Source organism: Lytechinus variegatus, chromosome 12, assembly GCF_018143015.1.
Source record: "Lytechinus variegatus isolate NC3 chromosome 12, Lvar_3.0, whole genome shotgun sequence".
Lineage (NCBI taxonomy): Eukaryota > Metazoa > Echinodermata > Echinoidea > Temnopleuroida > Toxopneustidae > Lytechinus > Lytechinus variegatus.
The window spans coordinates 31,194,629-31,206,956 of record NC_054751.1 but is presented as its reverse complement, the minus strand read 5'-3'; the positions used below and the strand labels follow the sequence as shown (position 1 = coordinate 31,206,956).

Below are 12,328 nucleotides of genomic sequence, written 5' to 3'. Positions count from 1 at the left end.
TATTCAGTGAATTACCTGTAGCCTCCAAACAGCTTTTCGAAATTCTATTTTTCGTTAAAACATTAATTTTAAATCAAGGTCATTGAAAATAATATTTGACATGTTAACCTCCGATTGAAAACACAATAGACAAGTCCATTAAGATTAATCCGAATGTATGACATCTAATGAAATAGGAGAATATATTCATGTGGGTATCAAAACGATTGCTGTATCTGATAATTTATACCAGAATTGATTGATGGTATCAGACCTAAAAGGATGTGATAACATGATGAAAACTTTCGTTTACAGAACAATGGATCTAATATATCCATGTATATTGGCTCTTATATTTTATCATAATTGTCATTCACTTCATCAAGTGAAGTGCATCTAGATATGTTTAATCGATATTATCTCCCTCAGTGGTTTTAACAGTCATTTTCCAACATTAGCCAACCTCATTTACCATAATGGTTAAATATCAATACTGCTTCATTATATTACCCAAAACAAAATTAATTATCGACCTTATCTTTTGTTGTCTCGTTGCATTTGTATCCCCAGACGCTTTATTATACAGTTCATTTTGTAAAATTTAAGCCTATTATTGTGTTTCAGTTCCAGTTGCACAGGTATAATATTCTTTAGAATTTGAAATAACCAACAAAGAGCATTGGAAAGTGTTTTATTTGAGCATAATTGTAATCGGTATGAATGGTATATAAGTGTGTTTGTTCATGTTAATTGCAATATAAAATACAAATTCTAACAGATAAAATCGATTGGAAAAGAAATGACTGATTTTAATTAAAGGCGAATGCTAGTCTCTCCTTAAGTGAATATGATCATATCTCTCCGAGACGTGAAGTAGTAATGTTTTATTCTTTTTCCTTGTTGTTTCACAATTATATATATATATATATATATATATATATATATAATATATGATTATTACATGAACTTAGTCCATTTATAGAAAGAGAGAAATTCATTCTGAACTCGTCTGAAAGTATAGAGTCTTCATTTTATTTTTTTTATATGCGCCATGATATCATAGGCAAAGTTTATTCTTGTTTTCAGTAGTGGCGGTACAAGTTGTAGCAGTGATAGCAGCAGTAGTAGTGGAAGTAGTTGTAGATATGACAATAAAATAAATGTATGTACATTATGTTTATGGTCTATACTTGAGACATTTATGGGCGATCTCTCCTGCATAACACATTCGAAATATACTGCCACATTGTATGTAACAGGCACGTGACAAAATTAAGAGATTGGTTCAACCGGTCAGAGGACGTAATGATGTTTAGAACCATAGAGAGGAAAGACATCCCAAGCACAATAGTAACTATATCAGCGCAAACAGAAAGTCCATGACGAGCCTTTTTCGGTGGATTGATATAGAGATCGCCAAAACCGATTGTAGAGTACGTGATAAATTTGAAATACATAAGATCAATAAGGGTCCAATCGTCTTCCAAGACGTCAGTGTTCCATATTATTATATCAAATATGGAGGCACTAACCGAAACAAAAAGGATTATGAACCAAACTGGTGCTAGAGGTCTTCCACTTTTCTCTTCATCCATGTCTTTATCTTCTGCAGATTCAGATCTGCTAGTCTTATCGGCATCCTTACAAGAATTTGCTTCCTCAGATAGGCCAATTTGACCCGACTCATGAACTTCGGGGAGATTGGGTCCAGTGAAACTAGTCTCTGGCTGTTTCTTCGACCAATCAGAATACATCACATGGAACACCGATGACCTGGTGACTCTATCGTATGCCTCGTGAATCATATCACACTTCTGCGTATGTTTAGCGTGCCCAGAGTCAGGCAGTGCAGCGCCCTCACCTGATACCTGATTGCTTCGCATGCTCGGTCTGCATTGGCGGGTTTTACCTGTGCAGTTTTCTTCTTTCTGACGTTCATGCTTTGGTTTGGGTTTCGAACAAGGGCAGAGATGAAAAACCCTCAAAAATAGACAATAGGTCCGATCGATTAAACGGGCGAGTACTCGACCGATGCCAGCCATAAAGATTATGTTGATGGGGATTCCCATCATAGCATAGATGACGCATACAGCGCGTCCAAGTTGAGTCCGGGGGACTATTAGACCATAACCTGGAAAAGGGAAAAAAAATGAGAGGTGTAATAAAAATATCCATAGGTGGGACCATCGGGGCCCGAGGCCCCCCCCCCCCCATTGGCGGAAAAAAAGAAGGGAAAAGAGGGGAGAAAAAGGAAGAGGAAAAAAGAGGAAGAAAATGAATGAATAAGAAAGGTGGGGTAAGACTTGGATAATTAAAAAAAAATCTTTCATATCAATAAAATTTTCGCTCGCGCTTCGCGCTCGCATCGCATGTTTGATGAGATACATGTCTTATTCAACAGGCTAATATTGAGCTTAAGATATCAAGTTTTGATGAAAACAGATTTACAGAAAAAAGTTTTGAAGTCATTATACAAAATGCATTAAAGCTCGGACATGGAACTTTCGTTATTTTGTTTGATTTACAAATTGATTTTGAAGAAGTTCATTGTCTGAGTATCGAAATTTTCAGCTCGCGCTGCGCGCTTAATTGTTTGTCAAGTACCTATTCTCTTTGTGTATTCCATAAGGTTCTCAAAATATCCCTTTTCAGATTTGATTGTCAAAACCTATTAACATAGCCCTGCGCGCACCCATTTTGATTGGTGAGTAATGCATACGGTACAGATATGAAGTGTTTCCAAATTTTGTTTCAAATTATGATGTTTATATTTTGATGTTAATAGATGCTCTAAAGTCTTATTTCTCAAATGTCATTTTAATAAATGAGTTTTGTTCATGCTTTTGCGAACACGAAATGTTTTTGTCAGGGGTTTAAAAAAGGCTTGCGACAATTAAATGGCAAAAAATGAGAAAATATTGATCATCAGACTTCTTGCTACTTTTTGTTCAACTTGCTCTCATTTCGTTATTTCCGCATCAATTATGTTCATATTTGATAAATATGATCCTTGGTTAATTATGTGTTCATGAGGATGATGAGGTCGTAGGTCATCTATGGGTCAAAAGGTCAAATGATATGTGGCATGTCCATCCTTTTTTTAAAAGTATTTGTTTAACTTGCTCTTATTTCTTTATTTCTGCACCAATTATATTCATATTTGGTAGGCCCTCATATGATACTTTGGTAATACTGCAAGTGTATCCGTTAAGGTGATGGGGGTCAAGAGATTATATTGTACATTTTGTTCATCGCCAAATCAGGGCCTGGTGAGCCTCATGATTCGCAAACCACTTTGTTTTACTTGAATATGTTGTCTTCAATAGCATTTAATATTCTTCCATATGTACGAAAAAAAATCTCTTGTCAACCCAAGCAAGGAGATTTCCATTATTAATGGGAAAGCCTGTAATTTATTCATATCCTATTATGTGTGAAAACGGTTATTGTGCCTTTGAAAGACATGAATCCTAATGTCAAGGGAACATTGATTCCTTATACAATATAACAGAAGGATTCATGTCTTTCAAAGGCACCATAGCCTTTGCAGCACACCATGACAGAATTCGATTAAATTACAAGCTCTCCCATTGTTATTGCGAATCCCTTTGCTTGGGTTGACATTTTTTTAGTTTTTTACTTGTGAAGAAATATTCAATGCGAAATGATAACGTATTTTTAAAAGAACAACAAAACAATTCAAGTGAAAGTATAGATTTGTAAATGGGTTTTGACAGCATTGTTCGAAATTATGGCAAAGATACTTGATAGATTAAAAGGAAGTGTGCTGATTGGCAAGAAGTCTGATGATCAATATTTTCTCTTTATCTGCATGCCATTTGGCGCAAGTCTTCTTTTTTTAACCTCTGACGAAATGTACCGTGTACACTCAAGCATGAACGAAATTTATCCTCTTTAATGGTATTTGAAAGATAAGATGTCAGAGCATCTTTTTTAAAAAAACAAAATATAGAAATCATAATTTGAAACAAAATTTTGATAAACTTGTCAAAACTCTCTTGCTTTTTTGTACGCACTGTATAGAAATTATACAACAAACTACTTAAAAATCCAATTTTCATGACAGTTAATCAAAAATTTCGGCTCGAACTTGCATAATTGGTCAATGGCTGATGTATATACTAGCATCAGTGAAAACGTAATCTATCGATATTGCTGCATTTTCAGTACTTCTAGTCTTGCTAGTATAGGCATGTTGATTTACCATGCAAACATGATACACTACGTTTCAACTGTTATCACTAAACACTCATTACAGCGACTACCGCTATCACTATCAGCAAACAAAAGCAGAACCAATTTACAACAGCAATATGAATTAAGTAATTGGACGTCACAGTCAAAGGCTTACAGAATATTACGATGTAAAGCATCAATGAGATTTCCCAACGAATGAAATGGCTAATGGGTGTATTTTGCTTTGTACACTTTATCTTATTGGTTCACTAAATATTTGTTTTAGTTCATTTTCTTAACAAAATGAATGCCACAATGTCATGCAGTTTCAAATACAGGCGTTTAAAATCAATTTAATACTTGAGCGAAGCCTACGGGCCTATATCAGTGAGCTGAAGATGATGGCAGCGTCAAAGTTTTTAAAAACAGTTTAATTCTTACTGCGAATCAAAACCTCTTCAAAATTAAGCTAATTATTAAGTACCTTAGTCACAGAGAAAAATTAATTTGAAAATCTGAGAAAATCATAATAAATGGAATAGTGCATGTATAAAACAAAGAGATCCAAAAATCTGTGAAAATCATAATAAATGGAATAGTGCATGTATAAAACAAAGAGATCCAAAAATCTGTGAAAAATACAAATATATGAAAGAATAATTCAACAAAGAAAATATTCCGGGACCTCCGAGACATCATCATACTGACATTACTATCTTTACAATATTTTATTGGACGCCAAACTCCATTGCAAGAATAGAATATACTTGGAGTGGAGTCACTGATGGCTCGGTTTGAGAGAGATGTGTGTCTAAATCGGAGAAGTCTGAAGTTGGTTTGACTAAGATTTTCCCTCTTTTCACAGAAAAAAATCACTTTCAAATATATACCGTTGAAGTCCCGAGCGAGCGAAGTGCGCAAGCAAAAATTTTGACCTTTTTATAAGATGACAAACTATTTTCCTTTCATTATCCTTCTTTTTCTTTGTTTTTTTTTATAGGTCTTGGAACTATTTTTCTTTTTTTTTTGGGGAGGAGGAGGGGCATGGCCCCGAAACTCTCCCCATCTGTCAGCGATCACAATAGAAAAAATACAAACCTATAGTAGACACCACGGTGAGACAGAAGTGTACGCCCCCTGCCATGTCCCATTTGTAATTGCGCTTTTCAGGATGACAGCGATCGAATATTTTATCAGCGAATCCAGAAATCGTATTATTGGTCAGATCGTCCAAATGTAGTCCCCCCGATGAGAAATTAGCCTGGTCTCTGGATACATTCCTGATCGTCTGCAAAAAAAATAAGCATGGGAAGAACATTAAAGGGGAAGTTCACCCTGAAGAAAACTCTGTTGTAAAAATAGCAGAAAAAATAGTAAAAAATATTGGTGAAGGTTTGAGGAAAATCCGTTAAAGATTAAGAAAGTTATAAGAGTTCAAAATTTTGGATTTGTGACGTCATAAACGAGCAGCTGCCCCATGTGTTATGTAATATAAAATGCATGAATTCCAAATTTTGTATGGTGGTTCCTGATAATGTAATTTTGTTTTTCTATTCATGATCGGGTGTGAAATGATTTGTCTATTGATATACAAAAGCTATAGTGAAAAACATTTTCAATTTTCTGAGAAAATGACATTTCATTGATTTTTTACCATTCGCTATGTAGGAATGCTGCTCGCATATGACGTCACAAATCGAATAATAGAAATTATAATAACTTTTTAATTATTTGATGAATTTTTCTCAAACCTTCGGCAATAATTTTTATTATTTTTTCTGCTATTTTTACAATAAACTTTTTGTCAGGGTGAACTTCCCCTTTAAGGACGAGCAGGGCTAGGGGCGCCACATATGTGTTGGAAGCTCATTGAATACAGTCACTTTAATTTTCAAAAGAAAAAAATTATGAGTGTGTATAAAAAAAGGTAGAAATAATCTTGTAAAATTATGCATTTGTAATATCCTGAAGTTTTTTTTCCTCATTTACACATTGGTACAGATCTCTTTAAGCAAATGACGATATAACTGTTGACAAACACTTCATACATCGCCATTTTGCCCCCTCGATATACCCTCCCCACACACCGAGGCCATCGTCATATCCGCTTTACACGTAGCTGCGATTCACGTGAAATGGTATAGGCTTGATTTTCTTTTTGTCAATCATTGTCAAGCTTTGGAAAAGTGTGAAGAAACAATTATTAAATGAAATATGAAATGTTGCCCCACTTTAAATGATAAAAACTTAGAGACAGAATGCTGGAGATGACCGCAATAAACTTTCCCTTCAGTTATGTCCTGAGATCCCGAAGGCAAAAATAGGTAAAGGTTGTGCTTACCTACTGTCATAATGTAAGTTTGGATGGCAAAGTTGTTTTAAAAAATGTTTGAATGTATCTGCTTTATTTCAATTTGCTAAAAAATTCAAAAGACAGGTATGAGAAATGTTCCGCACGATCAGTTTGTATCGCCTTTCTTTCTTTCCTTACATGAGCATTTCTGCATAAACTAATTTCTGCGAAATGGTAAACATTAATAGATTAGACCCAAGCCCGGGGACCCAAACCCAAGAATATAGGTGGAAAAAAAATCCACAAGTTACATATTTTTCAATTCCCAGGACTTTTTCAAATTGTAAAATTTTTATTGATACGAATTGCATAGTACATGAGTGTTTATATACTTTTGCTTGTTTTGGAGCTATATGAAATCTGTTTTTTTTTTCTGATAAGAAAATACGCATTTATAGTACATATAAATGTCCTTGTCCCTATGGAGTAACCTTTAATTTACATCACTAGGACTATCCTGTAGATAAGAGAAGCACTGGGATCAGACTATGGGGGTTAACATTGAAATACATTACTTCTTTAGTAATTACTAGTGGACCAACAACCTTAGATTCTCTTCGAGGGACCTTGATTTTCACCCCCGACCGTAAATCTCATTTACATCTCAGAGACGAATATACTTACGTATGGGGAAAAGAGGGGGGGGGGGGGGGGGTTGAGAAAAAAGAGAATAAGAGAGAGAGAGAGGGGGGGGGGGGAGGTGCAATAAGTCGGCAGGTCTTCAAGAGTATCTTCATTTGTCCAAGTGATTATATGACTAGAAGGTTTTTGCATAGTTAATGAGTTTGGTGCGGACCAAATCACTTTAAAAAATTGAACATTACTTCTATAAACATTGTAATACAGGTGAAACTTATGATCTAAAACATAATACAAAATAATTATTTTCATCCGGCACAAGTTGTTGTTTTTACACTTAATTTCTGCTTGGGCCCAAATGATTATAGATTATGATTAAAGCTTAGGATTTACACTTTAACATGATATTTTAAATTATAAGAAGAAGCATTTTAGATGGGTCAACATCCAGCTTTTCATAGGCCAAGTACATCTAGCAGCTTGAAAACAAGGATACTGCGCTCTGATTGGTCAAAGAGACCACACATTCCAACGGTATTCATGCTGGGGACTCTCGCAGTGTGCACTCACCATGTCTTCAAATTAACCGCGAGTGTTTTTTTGAAACATTATTCAGCCAATCAGAACTCTGGATGTTATGCTACTCAGAAATTTCATCTTGTATCTTGATGGGGAAAAGCTGGCTGCCGCCCCATTTAAAACGTGCCACATCAAGAGTGACATTGTGCGAAAGTACAGAGTTTGATCTTTCTGATACAAATAGTACTTGGGCTCAAAATTAAAAGTTTCGCACAATTTGCAAGAGAAAAAAAAGAGAAAGAAAATCCGTTTCGGGCATCTTTTTATGCTGAAATTCACTTATTCATCAAATTATTTTACTTAAAAATGACCAATCTAAAAGAGTAACGTTATGGTACAAAATTAGTCAATTGTACTTGATGATAAAGTGGTTAATTTCTTTGAGAAAGAAAGTCTCACAATTCTCGAGATTTTGCAGGTAGGTGAATTCAGCCACGAGAGGATTTGGATAAATTTCGTCATTAGCATAGTGGCCTGCAGTCTGACTGGTTACAGACAGATGAGAAAGGTCGTGCAGAAAGGGTAGGACATGGATGAGATGAGAGAGAGAGAGAGAGAGGGAGAGGGGGGGAGATGGTATACCATTATTCATTGCTATTGCCTAAAATACCGAATTAAATTAATGAAAATGAGAAGGGCTATCAATACCATTAAATTGCCCTGTCATTGTAGTATTCAGACCAGGAAGTTGTTAATGTAAAACGCTTAATTCACCTTATTCTCATTACTTATCCAAGTTGTGTCCTTCCTCACCGCTTTTCAATACGTCCAATGACATTTTATCCGAGTAAAACCAGTTTATAGACATGATAGAAGCGAACAGGCTTTAAGAGATCTCTCGTTGTAAATAAATTAATTTAGCTGATTACCTGACGAGGATCAGAATTCATTATTGACGCATAACACCCACCCTCAAGACAGGTGAATTTTGATGAAAGTGTCATTCTGTGCATGGCACGAATTACTGAAAATGCATCATACAGTAATGGTCCATGAATATTGAGATGTGATCGAACAAAGCATAAGAGCAACTTATCAGTACCATTTTTGGTGACATATAAGGTTTTAGAGGGTATTGTTACAGATTGAAAATGTATTTTATATCAAATCATATAAATTATATATATATAAATTATATATATACATATGTATATATAAAATCTATTTGTCATATTTTGAGGAGCCCACAATATGAAAGCTTAGCTTTTTAGTGGGATCCTCCATTTTCACAAATTATAAATCACAAATTATTTACACATGATTACTTTGTAACTTTCTCATAAATGTCTATGTCAAGTTGATTTTATGACATTGTAATATATTTTTTATCATGTTGACTTGTTATGATTATATTTATTTGATTTATATTTTGTTGAAAACGAAATAAAAATGAAATGAAATATAATAAAATATCTTAAGCAGAAATTCATTAAATGATAACGTATTCGTAATTTATTGAAGTTTTATTTTGTGACGTCTCATGCTGGGCGATGATCTCCCAATAATTAGTCTGGCAGAGGTGTAAGAAATTCCACTTTTTTTCGCAGTGGTTAATTTCGGAAGGCGTTTATTTTCATGACACTTCATTATAAAAAATATAAAATAATTATTGTGTGTAAGTAAAATCATATGAAATTTGGGGAATTTTAAGTGTACAGGATTTGCAAAACCTGACATTGGGAAGACTGGTGATTCCTAAAACTTTCAAAGCCAAACTCATATATTATTTTCTTTAGGCATTTTCCTCAAATTTTCATTGCTCTTTTTCTATAAGCTTGTCGTCAAGGTGGACCCCCCCCTCAATATTTTCTGATTCATCAGGTGATCAGTCGTAATCATCGGCCATATCAACTGTCATGATTATGGAGGCACTTTGTGGTATCTGTCATTTCCTTCTCCTCCAAAGAGACAGCTATAATCGCATTTGTTCTAAGATATATCGTCCAATTTATTTACCATATTAGATGAATGTTGGAGAAATATAATTAATAAGATAGCAGACTGTTACTATAGTACTAATATCACTGTACTTGAAGTATATGCTTTCATTATTATAGGAGTAGCAGCAGCAACAGCAGCAGCAGTAGTAGTAGTAGTAGTATTAGTATTAGTAGTAGTAGTAGTAGTAGTAGTAGTAGTAGTAGTAGTAGTAGTAGTAGTAGTAGTAGTAGTAGTATAGTAGTAGCAGCAGCAGCAGCAGTAGTAGTAGTAGTAGTAGTAGTAGTAGTAGTAGTAGTAGTAGTAGTAGTAGTAGAAGATATAGCAGGGTAAATTGCCACTTCGTCTACTGCATGCCAACTCGTCCACTCACCACATGGTCTACCTTCATTTAGTTTCATGCCATTCCGTCCATCACCATTTCGTCTATGACCATTTCGTCTTATAATCAGTTGGTCTAACATCCATATTATTTTAATTTGTTTTGCACAATTATTAAAGCCCAATTAGACCAAATGGTATATGGACTAAAATTTTGACCAACTGGTTATTAGACGAAATGGCATTAGACTAAATGAATATAGACCACGTGGTGAGTGGAAGAACTGATGGTAGACCAAATGATAGTAGACGAGTTGGAAATAAACATATAGCAGCAGCAGAAGTTGTATATGAAAAGAGAGTATGTTGTCAGGATTGAGTAGTTCATTTATTTTCTACAATGTGATGAAAAATACAAAATACAATATAGTATCTTTAAAAACACACATATTCAGAGATACGTTCAAACTACAAAGGAACATTGAAATACTAAATGCTACAGTAACAGAAAGTGGTGAGGTTTAAATCAATATTATATTTTTACAATTTGCCTATTAAAAATCATACCTCTGCTATCAGATTGTAAAGCCATTGTGTTTCTTCATCATCATGATCCCTTTCTCTCGTCCTTTCTATCCGACTGAACATGTAAGCTCCAATTATGAGATACGAAAACCAAAGAACTGTCGGGATGATAACCCTTCGCGTGCAGATCGTTCTCAACGATTTAACAAACGCCATGTTTAACTCACAAAATAGTATATAACCTTCTTCCAATAAACACACACTTCCATAATGAGCAGACTATCATGGTCTTCTAGAACGACTCTCCGATCGAGCTTAATGGTTTTAACAAAATGAGTTATACTGGAGTTTTCACCGTCCTTGAAATTGAAATGCATTGGCGTGAAGCTTTGACAACCACTAATCAAAAACCTGACAGTTTTTGAAGTGTCGATTCCGTCCAATTTTGTTCCTGACAAATGAAGTGTACTTGTTATTTCGCAGGGTTTTGATCTATGATGCAATCAGCGATTATCTATTTTTTACCGTGCATTGGTTAATGTTGAGCCTTAACAAATATCTTCCATTAAAAGCAATATACTACGAAGAAGTAATCAGCGTAAGAAGCTTAATTCTTCAGGCATATAATGAAATCAACCAAGTATAATCTTTGTTGCTATAACAACAAGATGAAATCATTTTATCTCCATGCATGCTGCCATGAATAGTGATGACCCCTCTATAGGGAAGTCAACGAAGGCAAGATGAGTTTGAAGATTAGGTAGAATCACAATACCTTTCTAATGAGAGACTCAAACACTGAAGACAGTGACAGCACCGATACAATCAAATTAACTTTGATGAGATTGAAAATACTAATTTCACTTGGCGTAGTGATTATAAACCCAGGTACTCCATCATGCCCATTTAAGCTCGATAGAGCAGACGTCTTCTTTACAAATTTAGTGCTATAATGTGATGATTCCGGGTGTGGAAATCAGATGGATCCTTAAGCTAGGCTGACACTTGCACGATTCTGTGGTATGCGCAAAACTACTATAAGTCGTAAACTAGCGCGAAGTGTGCTTATTAAACCCGTCGTGAATGCGTGCCATGTCGAGAATTTTGAAACGTTCAAAATTTGTTCGCGACAAAATTTAGCGATTGACCCGTGAACTACGCGCAAACTGTTTGATAACTCGTCGTGAACTCGTAGGGACGATGCGGGGGGGATGTGTGCAAGTGCGTGGCAGTGCGCGCCATGCCACGACTGTCACGAACTGACACGAATAGTTCACGAACAGCTCACGTTGTGTTTACTAATATGGCGTGTCCAAGGCGGCACGACACCGTCCGAATTGCGCAAACTCGTCGTGCCAATGCGGGAAGTGCGTAAAATTTTGTGTGAACTCGTCGTGCAAGTTCTTGTCAATGTGGACACTGATGGGCACGCATTCGTGAACTCGTCGTGAAGCATGATCTAGGCGTGAACAGTACGGGAGCCTCCTAGTTCGTGTTGCAAAATTGCACGATTTACCACGACAAAAATCGTGCAAGTGTCAGCCTGGCTAATTTATTGAAATTTAAACGCCGTGGATTTTGCAGATCAAATCATCTGTGATACCTAGTCACGTGAGTGGTGAAGGACTACAGATATGATTAGGGTGGGTGGAGGTATCTCAGAGTAAAGGAAGGCTGGAGTTTTTTTTAAGCACTAACACGATCTCAATCTAATGGAATCGACTGACAAAACGTTTCCATGACAATACTTCTTGCCTTCATTACCAAATAGACAATTTCCGCTGGGAGCTCGATACTAAAGCCACTGAGATAACACGATGACAGGAAAATCAATGAGACTATTAGAAGATAAAATGT

General features: G+C 35.5%; 1 protein-coding gene across 1 annotated transcript; it reads right to left on the bottom strand.

Moving 5' to 3' along the window:
* Nucleotides 1–1,082: 1,082 nt before the first annotated feature.
* Nucleotides 1,083–11,525, bottom strand: LOC121425493 (potassium channel subfamily K member 18-like). The gene is made up of 3 exons (XM_041621562.1): nucleotides 10,514–11,525; nucleotides 5,275–5,464; nucleotides 1,083–2,110 (listed from the first exon to the last, which is right to left on the bottom strand). The coding sequence occupies exons 1-3, from the start codon at nucleotides 10,685–10,687 to the stop codon at nucleotides 1,179–1,181; spliced, it is 1,296 nt and encodes a 431-aa protein (XP_041477496.1). The 5' UTR covers nucleotides 10,688–11,525; the 3' UTR covers nucleotides 1,083–1,178.
* Between the last annotated feature and the right edge of the window lie 803 nt (nucleotides 11,526–12,328).